The 13,373-nt window shown below is 39.1% G+C and overlaps 1 protein-coding gene across 1 annotated transcript in view; it reads right to left on the reverse strand.

The window, feature by feature from the left end:
• LOC5569248 (homeobox protein caupolican) overlaps positions 1–13,373 on the reverse strand; it is a 160,434-nt gene that overhangs the window by 44,294 nt on the left and 102,767 nt on the right. Inside the window, exon 2 of the mRNA XM_001658344.2 lies at positions 4,146–4,517. Coding sequence (XP_001658394.2) covers positions 4,146–4,517 — 372 coding nt within the window. The remainder of the gene's footprint in view (positions 1–4,145; positions 4,518–13,373) is intronic.

The raw sequence follows: 13,373 nt of genomic DNA on the forward strand, positions 1-13,373 counted from the left end.
CTGATGTTCGAAGCTTTCATTCCGACCCACTCTAGGCACCGCTACCATCTAGTAGCCGGATTGAAATCTTAAGCTGATACTTGTTCATGTTCATTTCAGATTTATTTTTGTTTTCGTTGGATTCCTTGATTTTTTTTAAATCAACAGTACCGTGCTGCATCAATACCCGGACGCTTAAGCAGGGACAATTGTTTAAACTTCAGTTTTAAGATGTTTGCTTTGGATTTAAATGAAGTCACCTTATGTTACAAACAGTTTTAAATCAGATTATTGTTTTAATATATAATTTAAAGGTAAAAATCACAATTATACTATGAAAATCATTAAAATACAAAAGCATGTCTTGTCCTTAAATCCGGACACCTGAAGTAATCTTTGTTCTTAAATCCGGACACTTTGGAATCAAAATCTGGACAGTTGTTTTATTTTGTGAAATATCCGTATAAAACTGGTTTATATCCCTTATCGAATTAATTATCACATTTATAACACTTACATGCTCTCTTGTGTTCTATGGTGCATAGTATTATGAAAAATATGTATATAAACGCATAGTTTACCTCAAGTGCAGCCCAGATATATCCAACCAGCTGATAGGGATCCAAAATACAGCCAGAAAATGGAGTTTTTTTTCCGCATTAAAGGCATTCTGAACACTAAACACATTTCTTATAATGATATTATCAAGTTTCTTCAGTTTCACTTTCAAAATAGTCACTTACATAGATAAATAACAAAGCTTTAGAATGATGTCCGGATTTAAAGACACTTGCATGGTTTCCCGGACAGTCTCTTTTTACGCTGTAAAAGCATATTTACACCAGATTTCACTACTTCCGAGTTTCAGAACTGTTAAACTACCTTTCTGTGAACAATTGCATTGAAAAGCTCCCCAAATATTACATTTTTTCACACATTATCGCTAACTAAAACTTGTGGTAAGCTCGCGACGCTATCACCAATAAACTTGCACTACAAGAAAATGACGTCTTTCTGAAGCAGCTGATTGTTTTTATTTTATTTTTCATAATTATCAGCAATGGTAACTAGATTGTAATTCATAGTAATATGTTGGGAACTGTTGGAAGTAGAAGTTATAGGTAAAAATTATCGTAATAATATTATATTTTACCTTCAATCAATGAATTTAACTGGGGTGTCCGGATATTGGTACTGTCCGGATTTTGATTCACCACGGTACCTACTGACTATTATGACGCGGCTGTTGGAATCTAGGAGCGAAATGAGAATTTCGTATAAGCAGTGTCGTTTGACAAATACGCGCATTTCGACCGCAACTGTAAGGCAGCCTTCAGTATCGTGTAATAGAAATTCGAGATTGAACTCGGTGAGTCGAGTCTAGTACATGACCTGAAGACGACCTTACATTTGGGGTCGAAATACCGTTCTGTCTCAAATTCCGAACAGACTCATATTCCGAACACTCGGTTTTTGTATGGTGATTTGGTTGAAATGTTTCATTGAAATATGTCACCAAATAACAAGGAAATGGCAGTCAATCGCAATTCAATGTAACCGTCTCCAATATAATTTATACCGCCGGAGTAGTTATGATTCTCTAGTTTGAGACCAGTAGAACAAGCTCAGATAAATTTATTTGCGAAATTATTCATTTGAATACGATTTATTCGTGCTGTTCGGAATTTGAATCAAAATGTTCGGAATATGAGACAGAATTAACACAGTGTTCGGCATTTGAATCAAAATGCTGTTTCATACCGTTTTGACTCATATTCCGAACATTTAAGGCCAACAGTGGCTTTAAATGCATCTGATTGGCATGAATTGGCTGATATTTGTGTAAATTTTAATTTCATCGCAAAGTCTAGCTGTAAGCTGTTGGGTGTACCAATAATAATGTTGATTTAATCAGTTTTAGTATTGTTTTTACGTAAAAGTATCGGACAACATTTTGAATCAAATGCCGAACACTGCGTTCATTCTGTCTCATATTCCGAACATCTTGATGCAAATTCCGAACAATACGAATAAATCGTATTCAAATGAATAATTTCGCAAATAAATTTATCTAAGCTTATTCTACTGGCTTCAAACTAGAGAATCATTACTACTCCTGCTGTTTATATTATATTGGAGACGTTAAAATTTAATGCAATTGACTGCCATTTCCTTGTTTTTTGGTGACATATTTCAGCGAAACATATCAACCAAATCGCCATACAAAACCCGAGTGTTCGGAATATGAGTCTGTTCGGAATTTGAGACAAAACGGTACTTTTTCGTAAAACAATTCTAAAACTAATTAAATCAACATTATTATCGGTACATCCAACAGCTAACAGTTAGACTTCGTGGAGAAATTAAAATTTACACAAATATCAGCTGATGTTTGCCAATTAGATGCATTTAAAGTCACAGCTGGCCTTCTTCTTCTTCTTTCTGGCGTTACGTCCCCACTGGGACAGAGCCTGCCTCTCAGCTTAGTGTTTTTATGAGCACTTCCACAGTTATTAACTGAGAGCTTACTATGCCAATGACCATTTTTGCATGCGTATATCATGTGGCGGGTACGAAGATACTCTATGCCCTGGGAAGTCGAGAAAATTTCCAACCCGAAAAAATCCTCGACCGGTGGGATTCGAACCCACGACCCTCAGCTTAGTCTTGCTAAATAGCTACGCGTTTTCCGCTAAGGCTATCTGGGCCCCACCACAGCTGGCCTTAAGTGCTCGGAATATGAGACAAAACGGTACGCGTATCGGTCAAAGGATACAAACTCTAGTGGAATTAAATCGTATAGTATTAAATTCGGATTTCATGACTTCCCGGCAAGAGTATCATCGTGCCTGCTACACGACCTTGGCAAAAGTATCAATAAATAACTGTGGAAGTGCTGAACTGCTTTGTCCCAGTTGGGACGTAACGTCAATAAGCAGAAGATGTTTCTTACAATTTGGTTCCAAGGAAAAGATAAAATCAAATCACAATTGTAAGAAAACAAATCTACAGAAGCAAAGAATACTCTGTTCTGGAAATTTTATGTTGACTTACGCTGAAGATTTGTACTCTTGAAAATTTTAACTAAGGCTTCGATTTATCTTTACCATAAATAGGTTCTTTTCAAATTTGATCCAAAAATATAACAGTCACGGAATTTTCACAATGCAAATAGATTTGAAAATTATTTTCGAGGCGCTTGTGAATCAGTTCTGCGACAACTTTTCGCCCTATGACGGAAAATGAAAACTATCACTTTTAATTTAAAATTCATGCTACTGACGACTGACCGGGAAACTGGAAACATTATCAGCTTGTGTGTATGACATCTATACGAACATGTTCCGTTTGTTCATCTCCTCTGTTTGCGCAGATTCGCGTAATTTTTCTGTGGTCATCCGCGTGTGAATATGAGTTTCACATGTTATCAGCAGAATGGCCGAAAAGCGAGGGTTTTAGGGACCGGGACAGGGTAGTGGCATACGTATGTCACCGCTGGCTGGTCGGATGAAAGTTTTTCGGTGCTACCTTTTTTTCTGTAGAGCTGCTCCCGACGGTTGCCACTAGACCATATATGTACATAGTGCGACCGTACTGCTGACTGTGTGAGTGGTTAATCCCGGGACCAAGTGAGATGTGGCCATTGCGATAGAACTATGTTGAACCTATGTAGACACAATGTTTTTTTCTTTGTCCGCGCTCCCGGCAAGACAATCCGAAAGAATGGGACAGGAAGAGAACCGAAACAGGGCTGACCAGTCAGTGCCATCGTCGGAGCATCCGTTTTGATTCATTTACTGTGTTTCCACAATGTTAACATCCCATGTGGTATGTTACATTTTTGATAACGCAGAGGACACAAAAACTAGAAATTGTAGGGCTGGATTATGGTGGAACTGTTGGAACATTTCGGTATCCCAGCGAGTAAGTGAACTGTGAAAAATGAAGCCCCAAAACGGTACTATATCCCGTTTGTTTCCGGCCGCAGTAAGCGTGAATGGTTTCGCACATGGCTTTTGGAAAAGGATTGGGGCAGTAGATAGAGTTTCCAAATGTGTCTACGAGCAAGGGAATGAGATGCATCATGTGTCGCTTGGGATAACTTGATACAAAGAGATTCCGCCCAAATGGGTTGATGGTTCAATTAAAAAGGAATCGATACTTACAGCTGGATTTGCGTAGAAAGGCGCCTGATCGGCCCCTATCGCTGGAAAGTACGCGGCCATCGTTTCAGGACTGTATGGTGCACTGTACATCGATAGAGGTACCCCGCCGGGGCCAGCGATTCCCGCGCTAGCTAACCGTTGGTAGTTTATCAGATCGTACTGACAGGAACACACCGTTTGACCCGAGATCGGATCGGTGAAGATTGGTCGACCGGTATCACAGCATCGCCCACTACCAGACGTAGGAGGGCCGGAAGTAGCGGAACACGGAGATGTGCTGCGGGCTCCTGGAGGCACTGTCGTTGTTACTGCCATGGCGACTGGAGCCGCGGGTGGTGAAGATGGCGCTGAAGGTGCTGAAGGTGTAGTACTCTGAAAAGAAGCAAGAAAAGTTTGAATAAGTATCGAAAGCAAAGAAAATGTGATTTTTTAGTTTTTTGTCAAGGGGCGATCCATTAATTACGTAAGACATTTTTCGAGGTTTTTCAAACCCCCTCCTCCCAAGGTAAGAATTTTTATATGACAATTAAAAATAAATTATATGGCGCGTAAGAAATCTCAAACCCCCCCTCCCCCCATAAACCCTTACATAATTAATGGACAGCCCCTAAGAGCCAGCACTTAGATTAGATTAGGGCGTATTTTACTAAAATTTCCGTACTTCAACATCCGCGAAAAATATGCGGAAGCATTGCGCGTTTGCGTTTATGAATCAGAAATACATAAATGTTATAGACTGATTTGTTCAACAAATATGCGTTTCTTCCCATCAATCTAATCATTGCAGTCTGCCTATTACTTCTTTATTGTTTGATACTTTAGACGATTATGTGCGGCAGTTTTGTTAAACACCGTGTAGATATGAGATGAACATTTATTGCACACTTCCCAACGCTAACACGCGTACTTCAGCCTACTATGAAAGTCTAATGGTAGCGGTACAGCGCACGCACTCTCATCATTTCGATACCAGGGCGTCAAAGCCTACTTGGTTGGATTCTCCTCTTTTATTAGCAACGCGCGAAATGTGAAGTAAATACCATAAAATCCACGCCGCGAGCTCATCAAGCCGAAGCCGAAAAAAAGGTTAAGCTCGGCTGCAATAAAACAAAAACGAATCCTAAAATAAACAAAATAAAAATCACTTGAATGTCATAATAATAAAACAATATTTTTTTTCTTCATTTTATTAGAAGCACCCGGTTTGTGCGAAAACCGTCGGCACAAGATTTATGAGGGAAAAGTGCGGACTTGTAAGAAACGGGGAAGTGACATCAGGCGAATGATGAGTAACACTGTCGACCAAAGTTTTCGGGTAATGACTGGAAATCAGTGCAAATGTTATGTACATAAACAAGTTTATTGACACAGATGGTGAAACTCCGTTTTTTGTCCTCATTGGTCGATTCTGTCGCTTACGGTGCGTACCCGAAGTCGACTCTAATGGGTCGTAAAAATCGCACATACGGATTACAGAGGCGCTTCAAGTGGCTCCGTAGCAATAATGGAAGGGAGAGTTTACACACGCAGCAGTTTGTTTGATCAATATACAAGCGTACGCACCATGGGAAATATTTCTGGTGAGGTGAAGTTATAGAAAAAAAAATCCTTTTCGAGATCGACAAACAACATGCTAAATCAACCATTTATGTAACACACTGCGAAACATTTTACAGTAAACTTTCTATAAATCGAGTTGAAGAACACAAAATCAGTGAAAGGTATTTGGGTTTCTTCCTTGGATTTCTCCAGAAGCTGTTCCAAGAAAATCTTTGAAAGATTGGTTCATATGTTGCCACTAGAATGTTTCCAGGTTCTTCTTGATTTTTCCAAGAAGCCATCGAAAATTTCTTCAACATTCCTGCACGGTTCCTTTCGAGAGTTTTTCCAGCATGTCCTGTGAGTTTCTCCAAAGTTACTTCCAACTATCCATAGACTCCTGATATAGTATCTCTAAATATTCATGCAAGTATCCCTCGATGCGAGAGATCGAACAAAAATAAATTTTTTGATAATGTTTCGAACAATCATTTTATTTTTTTGGGTTTTGTCTATAGGGTATTTTATTGCCACACGTGATGGTGGCTGCTTGGGCACGTCAGGAGTTAATCATCAATATTAACCTCCTTTTCCCGAGCAGCCTAGATAGCCGCGTAGTGTCGGTAGCGGTTGTTTCAACTGGCTAAGAATTAACACTACGGACTGCCTGTTCCGGTGGTAAAAGTCCACCTCACAGGTGACCCCTAATTTATGGTGCGATGCGTACCGTGCCTAGGAATGAATGGTTAGGGGGGTCTAAATAAAACCTAACCGCAAACGGAGCCTGTGGGGTACCAGGGCGCCCTCCACAGTATTGAGTCCTTCCTGTGCTACCCGGAGCAATGGTGCAGGTGACCTTGTGTTTCTCCGAGATAATCGGCTGCCCTTCTTCAGTCTCTATCCTGAGGCTTAATAAGGGTGGGATTATGAATATGTTGACATTTAATTTAAATTATCACCTATATGGATTCGCATTATGCGTTTTACACAGTGTATTCTGTGCTCTTTCGCCTTTGGCGACTTTAAATAGATACCGATCTGGTTTTTTCGTTGCTGGTCTTTTTTGTGCTGAGATTGCAAAAAGCTTAATCCTGCCTAGTTTGGGTAGTGGCTACGGTTAGGTTAGCTCAGATCAATCTTCAGCATAAAAGAACAGCAACGATCAATCTTTGCAGACTCATGCAAAATGGTGCAGCCCAAGTGGCGCTAGTTCAAGAACCCTACTTTCGTAGAGGAAACTTCTATCTAGGTAACCTTGTGGACCCAGTTTTTGCTACTTTTAGCAAGCTTGAAATGGCAAACTCGCGCTCCATGCCCCGCGCATGCGTGCTCGTTAATAAAGCAATCGTTGCTACACTCATTTCTGAGTTAACTACCAGAGATGTATGTGCTGTCACAATCGATGTTTCTGTTGGTGACCTCAACAGGAAGTACGTCTGTTGTTCGGTATATTTACCACATGATGAACCATCCCCAACGGATGACTTCAAACGAGTTGTCGTACACTGCGTAACAAAAGGCCTTCCGCTGATTGTGGGCAGTGATGCCAATGCTCATCACATCATCTGGGGCAGCTCGGATATCAATTTGAGAGGCTCCAGTCTGATGGAATACTTAAGTAGTACAGACCTTGGATTACTTAACATAGGCAATCGCCCAACCTTCATGGTTTCTAATAGAGAAGAAGTGTTAGACATAACGCTCTGCTCGAATAGAATCAGTCACGAGTTGACGAATTGGCATGTATCAGATGAGGAATCATTATCTGATCATCGCTACATCTTCTTTGAACATTCAAATGTAACTGCGCAGACTTTGCGTTTTAGGAATCCCCGGTCAACAAACTGGGAACTCTACATTGAATTGGTTGCGACCAAATTTCATGGATATTCTCCGTCCATTGAAAATCCAAGTGATCTGGATGATGCCGTTGATACTACAACATCCTACATTATGGAAGCTTTTGAAGAAGCATGTCCTCTGCGGTCTGTAAAGACTACAAGAGGGACCCCATGGTGGAATTCCGATCTGACTAGACTCAGGAAACAATGTAGAAGGAGTTGGAACAGACGCCGTTCAGCTGGATCAGAGTCGTTCAAGTCAGCTCGCAAGGCTTACAAGAAGGCTCTTCGTTCTGCTGAACGATCCGGCTGGAAAAACCTTTGTACAAATGTTTCCAGTTTGAGTGAAGTCAGTCGGTTGAACAAAATTCTTGCAAAATCTAAGGATTTCCAAGTAAACGAAATTCGCTTACCTAATGGTGACTTTACTTCTTCCGATGAAGAAGTTTTAGAATGTTTATTCAATACACACTTCCCCGGATGTGTGGACATAGCATCTACGGATGAACCAAATGTCTTTTCATGTTGTTACGAGTCTCTGGCCTCGGCTCGCAGTATCGTAACTACTGAATCGATTCAATGGGCACTCAATAGTTTTGCTCCTTTCAAATCTCCAGGAGCGGATGGGATTTATCCTGTTCTGCTCCAAAAGGGATTTGAGTCTATCAAACATGTTTCGAAAAAGCTACTTGTAAGCAGTTTTGCTACCGGGTACATTCCCAAATCCTGGCGTGATATTACTGTAAAGTTTATCCCAAAAGGAGGACGTGCGTCGTATGAGGAAGCGAAGAGTTTTAGACCAATCAGTCTGACCTCTTTTCTTCTGAAATGTCTGGAACGCATTATCGATCATCACATCCGTGATGTTTATTTGGCAAACATGCCTCTTCATGTGAATCAACATGCTTACCAATCTGGAAAGTCCACTGTGACTCTTTTACACAAAGTTGTATACGATATCGAGAAAGCATTCGCTCAGAAGCAATCGTGCTTGGGTGTTTTCTTGGATATTGAGGGTGCCTTTGATAACGTGTCTTTCGATGCCATATTGGAAGCCGCACGAAACCATGGGCTACCTACAATGATTACCAATTGGATTCATCAAATGCTCAAAAACCGACATCTCTTCTCGACATTGCGTCAAGCAGCGATTCGAAAATTGAGTGTTTGCGGATGCCCCCAAGGGGGAGTCTTGTCACCACTTTTGTGGAATCTCGTAGCAGATTCGCTATTGAGGCAACTCAATAATTGCGGTTTTCCAACTTATGGATTTGCCGACGACTATCTAGCTCTGATAGTTGGTATGTGCATAAGCACCCTATTCGACCTGATGCAAAGTGCTCTTCAGGTAGTCGAGAGTTGGTGTCGCCAATATGGCCTTTCGGTTAACCCGAATAAAACATCTATTGTTCTTTTTACGGAAAGACGAAACCGCGATGGAATTCGACCTTTACGTCTTTTTGGCACTGAGATTAATGTGACTGATCAAGTAAAGTATGTCGGAGTCATTCTAGATTCCAAACTTTTATGGACAGCTCACATTGATTTCAGAGTCAAAAAAGCTTGTATGGCCTTCGGTCAATGCCGGCGAACCTTTGGTAAAACTTGAGGCCTCAAACCCAAATATATCAAATGGATTTACACAACAGTTGTTCGACCAATATTGGCATATGGATGTCTTGTGTGGTGGCAAAAGGGCGAAGTGAGAACAATCCAATCAAAATTGGGCCATCTCCAAAGGATGTGCTTGATGGCGATGTCTGGTGCGTTCTCTACAACTCCCACAGCAGCGCTCGAGGCCCTTTTCGACGTTGCGCCACTACATATAAATCTTAAACAAGAAGCACTTTCTTGCTCTTACCGTTTATGGGTACTGGATCTACTGAAGAAAAATCCAGTGAATCGTAGATCTACACACACTTCGTTGTTTCCACTTTTGGTGAATTGGGACAAAATTGTCCTTGCTCCAAGTGATCTCACAATTGCTTGTCACTTTCCTTACAGGACATTTACCACACAATTCCCTTCACGGGAAGAGTGGACGTCTGGCTATTTGGAAAGAAGTATATCAAACAATATAGTATGTTACACTGATGGCTCCCTTCTTGAAGGTAGAGCTGGTGCAGCAGTATATTCTCGTGAGCTAAGGCTGAATCAGTTTTACTCACTTGGTAGAAACTGCACCGTTTTTCAGGCGGAAATATTTGCTCTTATGTGTGGAGTGCAATCAGCACTTCAACAGCGCGTAATGGGTAAAGTCATATACTTCTGTTCAGATAGTCAGGCTGCTATAAAAGCTCTCGCTTCGGCCAACTCAAGGTCGAAGCTTGTTATCGCATGTCGAACTCAAATTGAGGAACTGAATTCAGTCAACTCTGTAAACCTTGTATGGGTACCTGGCCATTCTTCCATCGCTGGAAATGAATTGGCTGATGAGCTAGCTCGCGATGGAGCATCGCATGACTTCATTGGCCCTGAGCCGGCTATTCCAATTTCGAAGTGCTGGGTGAAGCTTCAGATAAACTCTTGGGCGGCAACTCAGCACAAGCAATATTGGAATAGTTTGGAGTCGTGTCGTCAAACAAAATTGTATATTACTGAGCCATCTCCAAAGGTGGCGAAGTATTTAACAAATCTGTCAAAGCAGAATTGCAGTCTCTTGGTCAGAGCGTTGACAGGCCACTGCCGACTCAACTATCACATGGCAAATATTCAGCGTGCTGACTCATTTGTGTGTGATAGTTGTGACTCCGATTATGGAACTTCGTATCACCTGATATGTAACTGTCCAGTTTTTGCGCAAATGCGATTCCAATTACTTGGTAAACACTTATTAAGTGAAACTGAATACAGAAGCCTGAATCTTCAGGACATTCTGTTATTCTTAACCCGCTGTGGTAATGAGCTATAGGCTCTCTACGCTCATGCGTTTTGCAGTGCCCTTTTTAGGGCGCTGTTCGAACCCATTGTGGTATGGAGCTACATGCTCTCATTTCGCTTATGCGATCTTTCCTCTTCAAGGAACCCCACTCCTATTTCCTCCCATCTTTCCCTTCTCTTTCCTCTCCCATCGGGTAGATGATGAAATAGGCTCAAATATGGCGATGGCACAAATCTCCCAACTGGTGGGGAACGTGCCTTTGGAGCCGGCCTTCTGATACCTGATACCTGATCCCTCGATGCGAGAGATCGAACAAAAATAAATTTTTTGATAATGTTTCGAACAATCATTTTATTTTTTTGGGTTTTGTCTATAGGGTATTTTATTGCCACACGTGATGACAATGTTTGATCGAATATTTCTTTACATTAAAACTTTGATTATAGTAAATCAATTCTTCCCCGGCCAGCAGATAACTCACTTTCTTGTTTTGTTGGAAATTAGCTAGTTATAAATGTATTCATCAATCTTTCGTCGTGGTAAATTTAATTACTTTATATCTAAAATGTTTTATATTTCTTGTAAAACAAAAGTTATGTAAAACATTTTAGATATAATGTACTTGAATTATTCACGGCGAAAGATTTTGATGAGAATATATATTATACGAGAGTATAAGGATTTGTTTTTGACTATTTTCAAATCGAACACGGCTGGACTTTTCGTTTTTTGGGCAAATTGCTTACACTTCGGTTTAAGATTTCAATTTAAATAAGTGATAGTCTGATGAATAATCATAGCGGCGCTATTATTTTTTAATTTTTTTATTGCTCTCTCCCAGCCAATATTTCGCAAAACAAAGTCGCTCAGAAATAACGCTTTTTATGCAAACTTGATAAGAGAAGTCCAACGTCATCTTCACATTGAAAATTAAAAAAAAATCGCTCAAAAATCGTAATCTACTCCTAATGGGTACAATTATAAAATGTGATAAATTCGTATTTTAATCTGCACTAGCTTTGAAATGGCAGTATGTTGAAGTCGTGCTCAGACTTTCAGGCAAAAAAAAATCTTATGTTATTTTTTTAAGCAATACTGTGAGAGTGTAGATTTTGTACACCTAAAAATTACATCTTTTTTATAATTTTAGGGTTTTTTGGAGGCAAATAAACTGATTTATATGATTTTGTTAAAGAAGCTTCTCAAAACCTGGCATTTTCGATAAATTGGTTAAAACGAAATAGCAGTGGAAGTAGAGGTCCACCAAGGAACACTGAGAAATTGGTATAACCAGGCGTCCAATTATTATCATCACACAAATTTCAATGAATTTTTTAAAACTTGGGAAAATATGCATACGACAAAAAGAAAAATTAACACGCAGCCATTCCATGAAAAACCGATCAAGTGGGTCACCGAATTCCGTGAAAGTTTGCTATTTTGTTCCTTATCCGAAATATGGATACACGTGTTTTTTGGATTTATTAGGGTGACCATTTCCGAAATAGGGTGACCAGCAAAATCGAGAAAAAATTTATATAAAAAAACTATAACTTTTGAACCGCATGACCGCTATATTTGTACGAAATGAAAGCTCAAGATTTTGGCTTTTCAAGAAAATTATAAAATTTCTCGAAAAATGCTATATTAGATAAAAAAAAACAACATAAAAATCCGTTTTTCATGTTTTGAAGGCCTTGGACAAAAAAGGTCTATTGCTGTTCTCATTTTTTCTTGAAAGTTTAGAAAATTTTACGTTTACTGTCAAACTTACTGTGATGTATGTTTTTTAGTTTTTGAGATATATATATATTTTTTTGAAAATAAAAAATCAGTCATTTTTTATCGGCACACACTGTAGGTCTCAGCGCATTAGATTTTTTATTTTTAAAACAATCATAACTTTTGAACAGCTCAACCGATTTCCAATCTTTGTCTATGAAATGAAAGCTTAGGATTTCAACTTATCAGAAAAAAAACTCTGAAAAAATTATATAAAATATATAAAAATTCCTAAAAAACTAGAAATTGTTATATGTTTTCAAGTAATTTTATTTTCGGAGTTTCATATTTTTTCTGATAAGTTAAGCTTTCATTTCATAAAAAAGGTTAGAAATGTTCAAAAGTTATATATTTTTTTTAATAAAAAATCTAATGCGCTGATAGAGTGTGTGTCGATAAAAAATGACTGATTTTTTATTAAAAAAAAATATATCTCAAAAACTAAAAAAACACATCGCTGAAAATTAGACAGTAAACGTAAAATTTTCTGAACTTTCAAGAAAAAATGAGAACAGCAATAGCCCTTTTTTGTCCCGAGGCCTTGTTTTTTTTTCAAGGTAAAAAAACAATTTTCGTGAAATTTTATATTTTTCTTGAAAAGACAAAATCTTTAGCTTTCATTTTGTCCAAATAAATTGAAAATCGGTCAAGCGGTTCAAAAGTTATAGTATTTTTTTAAATAAAAATTTTGCAAAGTCGCGATATTTTTGGTCACCCGATTTTGGAAATGCTCACCCTAATCAAAAAATCAAAAAACACGTGTATCCATATTTCGGATAAGGAACAAAATATCAAATATTCACGGAGTTCGGTGACCCACTAGATCGGTTTATCAAGGAATGGCTGCACGATTATATAATTTTGTTGTAAAAAATGAAGTTGCCTTTAGAAACGCTAAAAAATCACAACCAGAGGCGCGCGCATCGCTTTCCTTTGTGGTTGACGTATACACCAGCGCAAACTGCAGACTTTATTGCACATAATCGTATTACGAGCAACATGGCCATTGTGATGATAGTGTGAAGTGGAGGATGGGTGTTCTAAGTGCTGCGTCTGTATGTCTTTGGATATAGGTAAAAGCATTTGGCATATCCTCTTTGGTTAGCAAGGATGGTAACAAAATCTACTTATTTAAACGCTCCGCCTCAGTTACTTTACACAGTTAGCGGCAAAGATGATCACTCA

Source organism: Aedes aegypti, chromosome 2, assembly GCF_002204515.2.
Source record: "Aedes aegypti strain LVP_AGWG chromosome 2, AaegL5.0 Primary Assembly, whole genome shotgun sequence".
NCBI classification, from domain to species: domain Eukaryota; kingdom Metazoa; phylum Arthropoda; class Insecta; order Diptera; family Culicidae; genus Aedes; species Aedes aegypti.